Below are 16,450 nucleotides of genomic sequence, written 5' to 3'. Positions count from 1 at the left end.
ACCGCCGCTCCCTCATCACCAGACGCCTGGAGGAAGAACGCCTCATCTTCCGCCTCGGAACACTTCAACCCCAGGGCATCAATGTGGACTTCACCAGTTTCCTCATTTCCCCTTCCCCCACCTCACCCTAGTTCCAAACTTTCAGCTCAGCACTGTCCCCATGACTTGTCCGGACTTGTCCTACCTGCCTATCTCCTTTTCCACCTATCCACTCTACCCTCTCCTCCCTGACCTATCACCTTCATCCCCTCACCCACTGTACTCTATGCTACTTTCTCCCCACCCCGACCATCCTCTAGCTTATCTCTCCACGCTTCAGGCTCTCTGCCTTTATTCCTGATGAAGGGCTTTTGCCTGAAATGTCGATTTCGCTGCTCCTTAGATGCTGCCTGAACTGCTGTGCTCTTCCAGCACCACTAACCCAGAATCAAAGATCATGGTTGACATTGGTACCAACATAATAGGTAGAAAGAGGAATGAACTCCTTAAACAGATTTTGGGAGTCAGAAGAAAATTAAGCAGCAGCATCTCAACAGCTTAATCTCATGAAAGTCCCGATGCTATGTGCTAATAAGCATTGTAATAGAAGTATTGATCGAGTCAACATGTGACTGCAGAATTGGTGTGGATGGGAAGGACATTCAATTTCTGAAACATTGGGAACATTTCATATTATTCTTTGAATCCTTGGTATGTGGCAAGAGTGCTAGTAACTGAAATTCTGTTGATATACATATGCACATTTTTGTACAAAACTTAAAAGTAGTATTGTCCAAACTGCTATAAGCAGCGAAGCTGCATTAATATAAATTCCATAGCACAGACAGGACTTGCACAATGTTCGGCATCATTTGCTATTTCTCAGATACTGAACTAGTCCATAACAAACTTTAGCAAGACCAGGACAATATCCAGACTTGGGCTGATATAGGACATGAGGATTAGCTGCCACCTAACTGCCAGGCAACAATACTCAGTCAACAAGAATGAATCTAACCATCATGCCGAGTCATTCAATGGCATTATCATCGCTGATATCCCATTATCAACATCTTTGGGTTATCATTGATCAGAAAGTGAACTGGACTAACCACATAAATACAATGGTTACAAAAGCAGGACAAAGCTGGGAATCCTGCAGCGAGTTGCTCGCCTCCTGACTCCCCAAAGCTCATGACCATCGACAAGGCACAAGTCAGGAATGTGACAGAATACTCTCCACTTGCTTGGATGAATGCAGCTCCAATAACACTCAAGAAGCTTGATAACAGTAAGAACAAAGTAGCCCACTTCATTCGCACAACACCCAAACATCAATACTCCCCAGATAGCACCATCCAAAACCCATGACCACTTCCATCTGGAACAGTAGGGGAACCAGTTAGGATCACCACCCCTACAAGTGCCACTTCAATTGCTCACCATCTAGACTTGGAAATACATCACCATTCCTTCAGTGTTGCTAGGTCAAATCCTAGAACTCTCATCCTCGCAGTATTGTGGGGCTACCTACACTAAACGAGCGACAACGGTTCAAGAAGGGAGCTCACCTTCACCTTAACAGCAATAACTCAGCCAGCAGAACCCACATTCCCTGAATTAAAATAAAACACTCACCCGGAAAATGAGGTATTACTTTCTCATCAACCTTGTAGGCAACTCCGACTTTAATCTCTGCGAATACGTCCAGGATGTCCAATTTGGTTAGTGCTAAACTACTCAAGGAATGAATCAGAAAGCAATATTAAAATCTTACCAAGTACTCCTCACATCCAAAACCATTCATAACCAGCTGCATCTCAACTCAAAATAATATTTATTTCAATCTTCAATTGCTCACAATCTTGATTATTAAAGTTTCTGTTTCCAAAGGAGGAAATAAATCTTTGAAATTACTTACGCAGTAAATCCATTGATCATGTGAGCATACTTGAGCAAGACAAGATCCAGCCAGCCACACCTCCTCCGTCGACCTGTGGTGACCCCTATTTCTGATCCTCGAGACTGTAGCAATTCACCAATATCCTATAAAATTATGATAGAATATTTCACAATCCCAGAGCAGATATCCAGAGAGGCACAATGAATGTTTGAGCTAGCAGCAACGAAATGCAATTCTGACTCTCACAGCTATTTCTCATTGACCCCAACAAAGCTCTTCAATAGAGCAAACTAAATAGGAAACACAAAGCTAAATCTGATATTTTATTAGATTATGGAGGATACAAAATATGAAATGAAGTGTCACAACATGCTTGCTTCCCAGCAGAATCACCATAAAGAGAGGAAATTGAGTTGTGGACAGCTTGCCTTAGTAATAAAGACATTACTCATGACAGCAATATTTGTAAGTCTACTGTGTGCGCGCCTGGGACTTAATTTGCCAGTACTGCCTGAATTTAAGGAGATCCCATTTTTGTGACCAACCCACCACCCTCAAGCTTCAGAAATTAAGTCTGTTCTCCTGTATTATCAACGCATAAACACATAAATGTCACTTGCAGAAATTGTATGGAATATAGAAAACATAAAGGTCACTTTGATTATTTCAAGATCATTTTTTAAAAACACTAATGTATCAAGTTAATCTTGAATTTGAAATTTAAAAACTAGACTTTGAACAAGAGCTCATTGCACATTTGGTTATAATCTCAAAAACTTGCTTTGCAAAACCCGTAGAAAGCCTACCAATGTATCGAGTTGGCTCTTAATGAACTGATGGGACACAGATTCCACAAATAAGTAATCAAAATGATGGCAAAGTAGCAGTTCAGAGCGAGTTCCTGCCCAGAGCTCATCTGGTCCGTCTGTTTTTACTTCATTTACCACCCCCCTCCCCAAAGTTTTCCTTTTCCTTAACCTACTTACCTTCCATGGAGAGACAGGCTGCTTAAAGATGTCCATTGGGTCTGAGGCAAGGTTTCTTCCCAGCGGAGAGAGTCAACATTGATGCAGCGCAGGGGAGAGTGAGCCAAGCGCAGGGGAGACAGTGAGCCCAACACAGCAGCGATAAAGGTACCCCAGCATCTGTGGCAGTGTCAAGTGCAGGGTAGATTATACCCTTGAAAGGTTGGCAAGCCTGGCATGGTTATGCACTTAAGAAGGACTGCAAAATGATGTTTTTGAACACCATTTTCTTATTTTTCTACTTTGTACCTAGGTAACTGTATACCTAAGATGGCGCCGGAAATTGCGACATTATACACTTTTCACTGTACTCCAATATCCCTGTACTTGAGTACATGACAGTACATTCTAATTCTAAAAATTCTAAGTACATTTTCTGATTTCTCACTGGGGGTGATGGGGTGAGGTTCACAACTCTCATGGATCAGAGTGGGGGCGATGGTGGTGGTAATGTTGAGTGACGTTTGCTTTTCTAACCCACTGCTGGCAATATACACGGGTAGATGTTAGACAAAGACCAGAGCAGACTCAGCCAGTCCCAGATCCTCACAAGAATGCTCCAAGAGTGGGAATTTGGCTGGGGTACCACAGAATCACCACCCACTTTCAAAACATTCCTCAGTGAGAGGAGAAGGTGATCAAAATTCAAGAGTGGGGAGATAAAGCATAAGGAGTTAACTGCCAGCTGTCAAATATCTTATGGTTTGCATAAATATGCCAAAGACATAAGAGTAAGCTGTGTGACTGTCAACTCAAAGGAATCTGAAGAGACAGATAATAAAATTACAGGAAAGTTTTGGGGAGAAGTGAGTTAGAGTCCCCCAACTGACTTAAAGGCTTACGTTATCTTGTTCCGTCGGAAATGCACCAATTCCAACCCTTGTTGTATAGGCTTTCACCACTCCGTATACTTCTCCTACATTCTGAGGAGGGATTCCCAGACCTGTGCACACACCACCCACTGTGCAATTTGATGAAGTCACAAAAGGATAAGTACCTTTGAAAGAATAAAAAGAGTACATTGCTGTATACAGTATTCAATTCAGGGCTGCATACAAGCGTGGATATGACTTCTAAATATAAATGAGGATATGTACTTTCTTCACACCTCAATATAATTCACAGGCTGTGAAAAGCTCTGGGACAGCCTGAAGATGTGAAAGACACTATACAAACACAAGTATTTTCCAGTAAACGATAATTTGATAATTACAGCTCTATTTTCCACAATCCATCGACTGGATAACTATATCTTTCATACATTTGAGATATTGGCTACCATTTGTTTCCCATTCCTAATTCCCCTTCAACTGTGTGGCTTGCGGCCAGCTCAGGCAGCAGTTCAGAGTCAACCACAAGTAGGCCAGATCAGGCAAAGACAGATTTCCTTCCCAAAGGACTTTGGTCAAGCAAACATGTTTTTCACAATAATTGTTGATTTTTATGGCTACCCTTAATGGAACTTAGCTTTCAATTCCAGATTTCACAATTAATGGAATTTTGATCTCAATAGCTGCCATATTGTGATTGGAACCAGCCTCTGAATTACCAGGTTCAGTAACATTACCACGACACCACTGTTACCCCAATCTAGAAGGTACCTTCAGCATTTTTTTTTGTGGGTCACCTATGTTCTGGAAGTAGAAAGATGTTAGTACTAATGGATGGAATCATTTTCACTTTAGGAACACAATACCAGAATCAAACTCTACAAGCTCAACCTCCACCAATCATTCTTTAGCCTTATCCCTGTGCTGTATTTTTCTTCCTGCAAATCAGCAATCCCATCACCCCCAAGTTAAAGGCAGTTTCTTTGTATGCGATTATCTCAACTCAAATGGTTTGACCTTGCCCAAAACCTGCTTCACCCAGGAACCTTTGCAACCCATAGTCAGAGGAATCCTTCATCAGCTTCTCTTGGATCTGGAGGGTAAAGTTTGTGAATAAATTGCTGCCTACGCATTCCTGCTGCTATTCTGCCCAGTGGTTAGATGACTGTCTACCAATTAAAAGTCAAAATACACAGGTACAAAGCATAATACTATTTCAGTATAAAGGACCCATGCCAAGAAAGGTTATGGCTAGTGCAAAGCATATTTATGGAATAACAAGTTTCATTGACTGTTAACTACAGGAGCAACAGTTTAATTTTAAAGCAATGCAATCCTAAACTGAATTGAGGTAACTGGAGAAAGAAATGGAGGCTAGAGAACTCTGAGAAATAAATGCTGATGTTTTGAAAACAGTTCACATCACAGAAGAGAAAGTGCTAGAGGATTTAGCAACTTGGATAAATCTCCAGGACCTGTTCTAGTCTATCCCAGGGTTTCGTGGGAGGCTAGGGAGGAAATTGTGGGGCACCTTGTAGAAATACTTGCATCATCTATAACTTTGGGAAAGGTACCAGAAGACTGGAGAGTGGCTAATGTTGTGCCTTTGTTTAAGAAAGGATGCAAGGAGAAGCCTAGAAACTATAGACCTATGATTCAGTGGTGGGTAAGTTGATGGAAGGGATTCTGAAAGAAAGCGTTTATATGCATTTGGAGAGGCAACAAATGATTAGAGATATACAGCATGGTTTCATGTGAGAAAGTAACCAAGAAGGTTGATGAGGGCACAGTGGTAGACATTGTTTACTTGACTTTAGTAAAGCCTTTGACGAGGTTCCACATAGTAGATTAATTAGTAAAGATAGATCACATGGAATTCAGGGTGAGCTTGCCAATTGGATACAAAATTGGCTTAACAATAAGAGATAGAGGGATGGTGGAGGATTGTTTTTTGGACTGGAGACCTGTGACCAGCAGTGTTCCACAGGGACCACTATGAGGTCCACTTTTACTCATCATTTCTGTAAATGATTTAGATAAGAACATAGAAAGCATAATCAGTTAGCTTGCTGAGAATGGTGGAAAGTGAGGAAGATTGTCTAAGATTACAAAGAGATCTTGATCAATTGGCTGAAGAGTGGCAGACAGAGTTTAATTTGGATAAATGTGTGCTATTACATTTTGGACAAAACAAAGACAAGACTTCTATAATTAAAAGTAGGGCCTTGGGCAGTTTGTAGAATAGAGATCTTGGGGTTCAGGAACATAATTTTTTGAAGTTTGCATCACATGTAGATAACTTGTGAATTGGAGATGCTGGTGTTCAACTGGGTTGAAAATCACAACACCAGGTTATAGTCCAACAGGTTTATTTGGAAGCACTAGCTTTTGGAGTTCTGGTCCTTCATCAGGTGGATGTGACCTGGTGACCACAACCACCCGAGGAAGGAGCGGCGCTTCAAAAGCTTGTGCTTCCAATTAAACCTGCTGGACTATAATCTGGTGTTGTGCGATTTTTAACTCTGTAGATAAATTGGATAAGAAGGCATTTAATATGCTTGCCTTTATTGCTCAGACTTTTGAATATAGGAGTTGGGACATTATGTTGAGAACGTACAGGATATTGTGAGGCCTCTTCTGGAGTACTGTGTCTAGTCCTAGATGCCCTGTTACAGGAAGGATGCTATTAAACTGGAGAGGGTTCAGAAGAGATTTACTAGGATGTTGCCAGGAATGGAGAGTTTAGGTTATAAAGAGGGGCTCAGACTTTGTTGACAGGCAACTTTATAGATGTTTATAAAATAATGAGGGGTACAGATAAGCTGAATGGCAGGTATCCTTTCCCTAGAGTGGGTTATTTCAAGTCCAGAGGGCATATTTTAAGGTGTGGGGAGAAAGATTTAATAAAGTCATGAGGGACAATTATTTTAAAACAGAGTGGTCCATGTGTGGAATGAACTTCCAGAGGAAGTAGAGGATGCATATACAGTCACAACTTTTAAAAAACATTTAGATAACTACATAAATGAGAAATGTTTGGAAGGATATGGGCCAAGTGCTAGTAGGAGGGAACTAAATTAGTTTGGGATTATGGTGAGCACAGACTGGTTGGACCGAAGAGTCTGTTTCCATCCTGTATGACTCTACAATTGAAGTACAGTTGAGGTACCAGGCTGAATTCAGAATACACCGGCCGACTTGTTGTTACAATACCTGGGAACCAGTGTCATTTTAAGATGATAGCAATAATCAGAAAATAAGCATGAAGAGGAGAGGAGAGAATAAATCATGAAGTATGTAACAAAATTACCCAAAGATCATAATGCAATGGTCTAAAACCTACTAAACATACTTGTGCATTACTACACCCACATCTTGGTCTTTTCACAAACTTTTTAAACAAGCTTTTCTGCAACACTCTGCCTTGTGATATCACTGCAGTGGAATTTATCTCCTTCTGAGGGCAAAGGAAAGACAGACAGTTGGAGGTGTTGGTGTTATTTCAGTAATGGTGTTGGCATGCGTCACACAGCAGCATAGCTTGGAAATGAAATCCCATACCAAAAGGCAGTACTTGCAGTTGTGTAACACTTTTACCCACCTAGTATATTTTACAGGTATTTGACAGTATCTTACCAAAATCGATATCCAACAATGCTGCATTGGCTCCTTCAACTAAGATCTTCTTTTCTGGACCATGTAAAGCTTCATACATGAAGTAAACGCCATCTCTTACCATAGGTTTGATTCTCTCCACGTATCCCTGAAGATAACATCAATTTCCAGTGAATGCTGAGAAACGAACTCTTACTCAGTTCTTTGTGAATTATTGAGATCACAGAGAGAAAGAACAAAGGTTATAATTCTAAACCTAATTGTTATACTCAACTTGGAGCAACTCATTCTTCTCAAAAGCAACTCTAGTGCGCAGTGTCACCTGCCTGGGACCTGCTGAATAATTCACGCACCTCAGCCCTTCCTTCCAGTTAGCGTTCCTGCTCTGATGCTATTTACTTTTCCTTCCTCCTGTTTTCAAACTCCCACTTGCTGCACATCCTCACTCCATTTCAAGTATTATCACCTTTTCCCACCGCTGTCCACTCCTATGGACCCAGGAATATTATACTACATGTCATTTTGGTGTAAGTTACATTAACATGAATTGGCTATAAAGCAATTGATGAATCGTGGACGCTGTTTCAATAATGCGACCTTTCTACTGAACAGTTCTCACGATTTTCTATTGCGATCTTGTACAACACGATTTTCTACAGCACAAGGTCACAGAGGAATGTAATGGTTGTGTTATAGCAGAACGACCTGTACTAGGTCACATCTGTCACCCTAGGAACTGGGTCTAAATTCTTTGAAGTATTTAAAAAAGCTGTGAAGTGGCGAGAACATAGTAGGAGCTTTGAAGGACTGGAAGCTGTTTTCCAGTCTGCAGCAAGACATGCACACAACTGCACTCCTATTCTGGAAATAGACTGCGGACCACTCACAAATAGCTCAGAGACCAGATGAGAATCAGAGACCAGATGAGAATCAGAGACCAGATGAGAATCAGAGACCAGATGAGAATCAGAGACCATCTTACTCAAACATAAGATCTTGATGGGACTGACAGAGTGTATTTCGACTTGTGTGGGATAACAACCACTAGCGCACAGTTTAAAAATAAGAGGTCTCCAGGTTAAGGCAGAGATGAAGAGTTTTGTTTCCCCTCAGAAGCTGATGAAGAGAATGAAATTCTCTTCTCCAGAAGATATTGGGTCCTGAGTCTTTAAATTTTAGGCTGAGTGAGATGAATTTTTGATAGCCAAGGGTGCCAAAGATTATGGGATGCACAGTGTAAAGAGGAGACCACAACCAAATCAATCATAACCTTAATGAATGGGGGGGCAGACTCGAAAGTTCAAATGGCGTAGTGCTCCTAAACCTATGTTCCTGTGTGTTAGGAGCAGCAATGCCAATTATTTAACATACTCAAGTTAATTGCTGCATGCTCAGTTCAACAAGCATTAAGCTTGATTTCTTCATCTGGAATCAATCTATTTGAAACTAAAATACAGAAACCTCCCTGTTCGTCTATGTAAGCAGGGTGAGCCTTTAATCACGCTTTTGGACTGGGCCTGAAATCTAATATCAGACGTTACACTTATTCATTAAGATTTTTACTGTCCTAAGTTTAGGTTTTGGCAGATGAGGTCTGACTTTGGGTGCAACAGATAAGGAACAATTAAAACCACGTATCAGGTCAACAGCCAGTCCATATTAGCACTGTTTTGAGGAAGAGTCATATTGGATTCAAAGTATTAACCCTGTTCCTCTCTCCACAGATGCTGCCAGACTTCCTGAGCTTGCTGTACCTAGCCTGTGGAAGCTTAGACTCTGTGGGATCAATGGTTTTTTTGTCCTATCCCACATTTTCCAGCCTCTGAGTGCACACCTCATCAGAAAATAAAGCTTCCCTGCCAGTCCAAAATCTCAGTGAAACCAGAAGTGACTTTGAAATCGTCTTCAAGCAAGACATTTCAGAAATAAAACATTCAATTCAGACTTCAACAAAAATTGGATTCTATCAATTTGAATACAAAACCTGGATCATTCTAGAAGACAGGAATGAAAATTGGTGGGGTACAAGTGTGAATAGCTGAGTGACAGTTTTCTTTCCGTTAATCCCCTTGCTTTATTCAGTTATGGCAAACATCAAATACTATGGAACTGCATCGACAATAATTTAAATGTCAGTTTAGAAGATAATCTGCTTATCTCCTCTAATTTGAACCCCATTGTTTTGCTTGCAGAATTCCTGACTTTACATTTGAAAGGCACATTAAACCTAAGCCATCTTCTGAAAAATTTTAATTTTGCATCTCCCTGCAACTGGGGAAAACCAGCGAGTAGATCGAACTTCAATCCAATTTGTTAGTTTCCCAGTATCTTCAGCAACTTGACATAAGTGCATTATTTAAGTAGAGAGTGAGTCTGTTTACATGCCACTTGGCCATACACAGCTGCCACTCATTAACTGAGACAAGCACCACACGCTCAACCCAACAACCTTGTGGATGAAGATCTGCTCAGAAAGTTTTGGACATGGATTGAGGAAGACAACTGGGCATCTTTATAATTATTCTTCACCTATGCTGAACTTTTAGACCAGGTCAAGATAACTATTTGGTCTCTTTCATTTTGTTCTAAAAATCTTCTTTGATTATGATCAATAATTAGCCATTGCAACTGGTGTAACTATAAGAACAGTGTACAATGAAGCCAAGTTCTGATCAGCTTACCTGAAGCTTTTCCAGTTCCCCTTCCACATCAACTTCCAGATTTGGATACATTGACATGTGCTGATTTGCCAAGACTTTAAACCTGAGGAAAATAAGTACATTTTTGAAATCAAAAGGTGATAAAACTTAATTAATGAACTGCATGAAACCTCATGGAAGCAAATTTGCAAGAGAAGAACTTAAGACCGTTCTTACTTTCAATTGAGGTAGGAATTAACTGTGAAAAGGACCAATTTCCATGAGAATCACATTCATTCTGGAGAAATGTACATTTTTTTGATACAGTTAATCTGCACTGGTCAAGTGAGCCGAAACACATCCTGATGAGAACCAAAAGGAGATGGACATGGGTGGAGTACAAACACTTCTAAGGATTGGTTGGGCTAAATGGCTTGTTCATGTGCTGCATGTTCTCAATGACTCTGTCATGCAATGAAAGAGGTGGCAAGATTCTTCAGTGTGAGATGTGGAGGCCCTCTGAATTTGTGGACAATTGTTTAAACTGATAGAAGCAATTCAAAAGAATGGACTGCTCTATGACAACAAAGCCAATAAACAACAGGAAACTTTCATTTTATACCGAAATCATTGAAAATAAAATTCATAGAGTCCTACAGGCCCTTTGGCCCAAACTGGTCCATGCCGTCCAAAATGTCCATCCAAGCTAATCCTATTTGCCTGCACTTGGCCCGTATCCTTCGAACCCTTTCCTATCCATGTATTTGTCCAAATGCCTTTTAAATGTGGTTAATGTACCCGCCTCAACACTTCTGCTAGCAGCTCATTCCATATACAGTACATACCACCCTCTGTGTAAAAACGTTGTCCCTCAGGTTCCCCTTTTATTCTTTCCCCTCAAACCTTATAATAATGCCAAGAGTGCGGTGCTAAAAAAGCACACCCGGTCAGGTAGCATCTGAGGAGAAAAATTGACATTTCGAGCATAAGCTCTTCATCAGGAAACTAATGCCCTCTAGCCCTCTATTCCCCAACCCTAGGAAAAAGATTGAGTGCATTCTCTCTATCCGTCCCCCTTGTGATATTTTACACTTCTATACAGGGTCCCCCTCATTCTCCTATGCTCTAAAGAAAAAAGTCTTAGTTTGTCCAACCTCTCCCTATAACTCAGACCATTGAGTCTTGGCAACATCCTTGCAAATTCCTTCTGCAGTCTTCCCAGTTTAATAACATCCTTCCTACAGCAAGGAGACCAAAACTGAACACAATACTGCAAATGTGGCCTCACCAACGTGCTGCACAAGTGCAACATAACCTCACAACTTCTACTCAATGCACTGCCTGATGAAGGCCAGTGTGCCAAAAGCCTTCTTCACTGCCCTGTCTACCCATGATTCCACTTTCAGAGAACTGTGAACTTGAACTCCAAGGTCCCTCTGTTCCACTACACTTCTTAAGGCCCTACCATTCACCATGAAACTTCTACCTTGATTTGACTTTCCAAAATCTAAGACCTCACACTTATCTATATTAAACTCCATTTGCCATTTCTTAGCCCATTTCCCCAGCTGATCAAAGTCCTGCTGCAGTTTCTGAGAACATCCCTCGCTGTCCATGATATCGCAAACTTACTAATCATGCCTTGTACACTCGCATTCAAATCATTGATATAGATAACAAACAGTAATGGGCCCAGAGCCATAAAGATGTACAGCATGGAAACAGACTCTTCAGTCTAAGTTATCCAGGTTGAACTGATATCCTAAATTAATCTAGTCCCATTTGCCAGCAGTTGGCCCATATCCCTCTAAACCCTTCCTATTCGTATAGCGAACCAGATGCCTTTTAAACGCTCTAATTGTACCAGCCTCCACCACCTCCTCCGGCAGCTCATTCCATACAAGCACCACCCTCTGTGTGACGAAGTTGCCTCTTAGGTCCCTTTTATATCTTTTCCCTCTCAGCTTAAACCTACGCCCTCTCGTTCTGGACTTCCCAACCCCAGGTAAAAGCCCTTGTCTGTATTACCTTCTCCTTCATAAACATCTATAAGGTCACCCTCAGTCTCTGAGGCTCCAGGGAAAACAGCCCCAGCTATTCAGCCTCTCCCCTATTGCTCAAACTTTCCAACCCTGGCAAAACCTTTGTAGATTTTTTCTGACCCCTTTCAACTTTCACAACATCCTTCCGATAGGATGGAAACCAGAATTGCACACAATAATCCAAACATGCCCTAACCAATGTCCTGTACAACCCATGACTGCCCAGCGCTTATACTCAATACTCTGACCAATAAAGGAAAGTGTACCAAACGCCTTCTTCACTATCCTACCTACCTGCCACTCTACTTTTAAGGAACTATGAACCTGCAGTCCAAGATCTCTTTGTTCAGCAACACTCCCAGGACCTTACCATTAAGTGTATTAGTCCAGTCCTGATTTGCCTTTCCAAAATGCAGTACCTCACATTTATCTACATCAAACTTCACCTGCCACTCCTCAGCCCATTGGCCTTTCTGACCAAGATCATCTTATGAATGGTGCTTTACTTGTCAAAAGCACTGACTTGTGGTCAGTTTTAGGAATTCCATTTTAAGAAACAATACCAAATATTAAAAAATAAAACACCACTAATTTTCCTGCAATTTTCCTGTGCAGTTTAACATTACACAAATTTTTGATTCAGCCTTTACATTCGCTTCATGGTTCATTTCCCTGAGAATTAGGAAAAAAAACAAACACATCAGCTGACTAGCTAATAAAATAACTCTCAACAAACTGTGAAATGAGAAGTCAACTAAATAGTGTAAACAGTGGATTTCCACACATGCAGAAAAATACAATTTGTATAATTTTGCAAATGAGTACTTCAAATTCCAATTTACACCTTCTGATATCAGATATTTAGCACTAACACATCAAATAAATGCTATACTGAAATTAATAAACTAGCAATTTCAAGTACTATACAGTTACAACTATAACAAATGCTATTTGTCTGGACAAATAGGGTAAAAAGAAAAACCTGTGACCACTCGGAGCAAGTAAGCTCACTTAACCAGAGATTCTGCACATCTCCAACCAAGGAACAGCTGACAAGATAGTGACAAAGTAATAAGGGTAAACGCTGAGTTAGCGAAATACCAGAGATAGCTGCAAGCAGTATTCCCCATAGACTCTGTAAAGCTCTGAAGCATACATCTTAACAACAGCTTAGGTAGTGGTATCTGGCAGAAATCAAGGCCTTTCACACAGGCAATGGTGATCAGTACCAACAGTGCCATGAAGCAAGAAAATACACAAGTTAAGAAAGGACAGCTATTGTTGACCCGCTGTCCCAGTCATTAAAATGCACTTTAGGTTGTGAAAAAGGCTAGACGGACTAGGGAAGTACCCGGTTTGATCACTGGCCTATGCCAAAGTAACTGAATAAAAACATTATTAGCCCAATGTAGCTCAACATTGAGAGAGACTCTACATGGTCTCCCTTATCACAGCATCTATTTTCTTCCAAAGTGATGTCAGGGCAATCTTTCTGCTATTCTATAAGTATACATATTGACTCATTGATCACTCTTTATGTGGAGATCTTCTGGACAGTGGCCCTAACTTCAGCTTGGATTAGTTTGAACCAGTGTCACACTTTCCTGTTATTTAGTTTAAAGTAATTTTACAGATTTATCTTTTTCAGAACATTTACTACGTTGCACATCTCTAACATCGCTGAAGTATTTTAAATATTTGCTTAAAATTCAGACTATAGCCAAAAGCCTTTTGCCACTTCTTTGAATGTCTCCCTTGTCATGGTGACCAGAATTGGAGAGATCTGGCCAGTTTTCCTTTTGAAAATTAAATTATTCAGATCGTGCTAATGATTATCAACTCAATCACTATTAGCATCTCACTAATCTCCTCTGTCTGTCCTACTATAATACTATGACCATCTAATTTTCATTGTCATCCTTTCTAGATTTTTCATATCACCATTAACATTACTTAGGTTGTTGCTATTTAGCAATGTTGGGAATACTGTCTGCTTCAGCAACATTCCTCATTTCCAACTGCTACTCAATTGCATGGCATTCGAATTGGAATAGTCCATCGAGAACCTGTAGAACCTCAGGTTAAGAGTGAGCACATTGATGGATGGCAGTGTGCCAGCCACCACTGGGATCAGATCCCAGATTCTGTCACTGTCTTTTACAGAGGTGAGGAATAAAAGCTGACTAGGAAAATAAAAATTGGGCCTACACCAGAAAACAGTTAATTAAGTATAAAATTGCCAGGATGCATCATATTTTAAAATGTTGGCTGCATACCAAACCAATGGCAGTCATCAAACTGCAGATTTTGCTGGCTACTTTGCAAATGACATTGTTCGGACAGAAAAGGAAACTAAAAATCATTACTGAGGAATTCTGTGTTTATTGAAACTGTCGGTTGACAGGACCAATTAAATTGGTGCCGTTCCCTTTCAGAAAACAGTGGATCTGAGACACTACAGGCAACTGCAGTTTCTGGGGAGATATTTTACAAGCTCCATTATGTATTTCAGATTTATTAAAAAAAATTCATGGGATGTTGGCATCACTGCCTAGGCCATCATTTATTATCTATCCCTAATTGCCTTTGAGGAGCAATCTTCTTGAATTGTTGCAGTCCATTTGCTGTAGGTAGACCCACAGTGCATTAGGAAGTGAGTTCCAGGATTTTAACCCAGCGACACTGAATGAACAGCGACACATTTCCAAGACTGAGTGGCTTTGAGAGGAACTTGCAGGCAGGGGCACTCCCATGTATCTCCTGTTCTTGTCCTTCTAAATGGAACAGGTTGAGAGTGTGGAAGAGGTTATCAAAGAGCCTTACTGAATTGCTGCAGTGCGTCTTGTACATGAAATAAGCTGCTGCTACTGACCATCAGTAGTGAAGGGAGTGCATGTTTGTGGATATTGTGCCAATTAACAGGACTGTTGTATCCTGGATGGTGTCCAGTTTGAGTGTTGTTGGAGTTGCACCTATTCAGACAAGTAAAGAGTACCCTATAACACTTCTGACTTGTGGCATAGAGGGTGAACAAGCTTTGGGGAGTCAGGAGGTGAATTAATCACTGAACAATTCCTAGCCTCTGACCAGCTCTTGTAATCACAGTACTTTTAAGGTGAACCCAGTGCAGTTTCTAGTCAATGGTAACCCCAGGATCTTGACAGTGAAGGATTCCAGGATGATGAAACCATTAAATGTCACAGGGTGATGGTTAGATTCTCTTTTACTGGGGATAGTCATTGCCTGACATTTGTGTGGTGTGAGTGTTCCTTGTCACTGTTCAGCCCAAACCTGGATATTGTCCAGATCTTGCTGCATTTGAATATGGACTGTTTCCATATGTGAGGAGTTGTGAATGGTGTTGAACAGGTTATTGCTAAGAGCTGCTTGATATCATTGTTGATGACACCTTCCATCATTTTATTGATGATCAGGAGTAGACTGATGGGGTGGTACTTGGCCTTTTATGTACTGGACATATCTGGGCAATTTATCACATTGTTGGGTAGATCAGAGTGTTATGGCTGTACTGGAACAGCTTGGCTCGGAGCATGTTAAGTTCTGCAGCACAGTCGCGAGTATTACTGCCGGAATGTTGTCAGGGCCCACAGTCATTGCAGTAACCAGCGCCTCCAAATGATAACACACTGTGCAAATTGAAATAGCTGCACACTAGCATCTGTGGTGCTAAAAATGGATGGTCCACTCAGCACTTTTAGCTGCAGATTGTCGTGAATGCTTCAGCCTCCTCAGTTTGCATTTACACACATGAATGTAAACAGCAAACTGCTGAAAGAGGAAAAGGACAGAATTCAATGTTCTGACACAGAATTCAAAATTGGTTTCTACTTCAGTAATTTGTTCAGAACTGGACCTTAAACGGATGGAAGATCACACATACAGACATATGAATTAGGAACAGCAGTAGACCAACTAGCTCCTTACCATTCAATAAAATTATGACTGATCTGATTGTGGCCTCAGTTTCATATTGCCGCTGAACCCCAATACCATGTGACTCCCTTGCTAAAAATCTAAATTTACCTTAAAAACATTCAACGGCCCTGCTTTCATCGCCTTCTAGGGAAGAAAATTCTGAAGACTCATACCCCTCAAAAAAAAAGCTCACCTCCAAATTAAATGGGATACTTGTTATTTTTAAACCGTGCCTTCTAGCTCTAGTCTCTCCCTTATCAGCATCCACCCTGTCAGAATCTTGTGCATGCCAATGAGATTGCCTGTTAATACTTCTAAACTTCAATGGATACAAGCTATCTAACTTTTGCTCAAATTACTGTATCCACATCTCAAGTATCCACATAGGGAGGGGGTGTGGGCAGCAAGTGCAGGGAGGGAAGGAAGTGGGGACAGGGGGGTTTCAGGAGCAGGGGCAAGTGGAGGGGAATAAAAGGGAAGG

General features: G+C 40.9%; 1 protein-coding gene across 1 annotated transcript in view; it reads right to left on the bottom strand.

The window, feature by feature from the left end:
• The window catches only part of LOC122552654 (adenylosuccinate synthetase isozyme 2-like), a 33,430-nt gene that overhangs the window by 9,076 nt on the left and 7,904 nt on the right, over positions 1-16,450 (bottom strand). Inside the window, exons 3-7 of the mRNA XM_043695446.1 lie at positions 10,034-10,115; positions 7,374-7,500; positions 3,750-3,904; positions 1,901-2,025; positions 1,618-1,715 (exon numbers count right to left, since the gene is read on the bottom strand). Coding sequence (XP_043551381.1) covers positions 1,618-1,715; positions 1,901-2,025; positions 3,750-3,904; positions 7,374-7,500; positions 10,034-10,090 — 562 coding nt within the window. The 5' untranslated portion in view covers positions 10,091-10,115. The remainder of the gene's footprint in view (positions 1-1,617; positions 1,716-1,900; positions 2,026-3,749; positions 3,905-7,373; positions 7,501-10,033; positions 10,116-16,450) is intronic.

The sequence above is a fragment of the Chiloscyllium plagiosum genome, chromosome 9, assembly GCF_004010195.1.
Source record: "Chiloscyllium plagiosum isolate BGI_BamShark_2017 chromosome 9, ASM401019v2, whole genome shotgun sequence".
Taxonomy (NCBI): domain Eukaryota; kingdom Metazoa; phylum Chordata; class Chondrichthyes; order Orectolobiformes; family Hemiscylliidae; genus Chiloscyllium; species Chiloscyllium plagiosum.
Note: the sequence above shows the minus strand (reverse complement) of the source record. Positions and strands in the feature narration are given on the sequence as shown.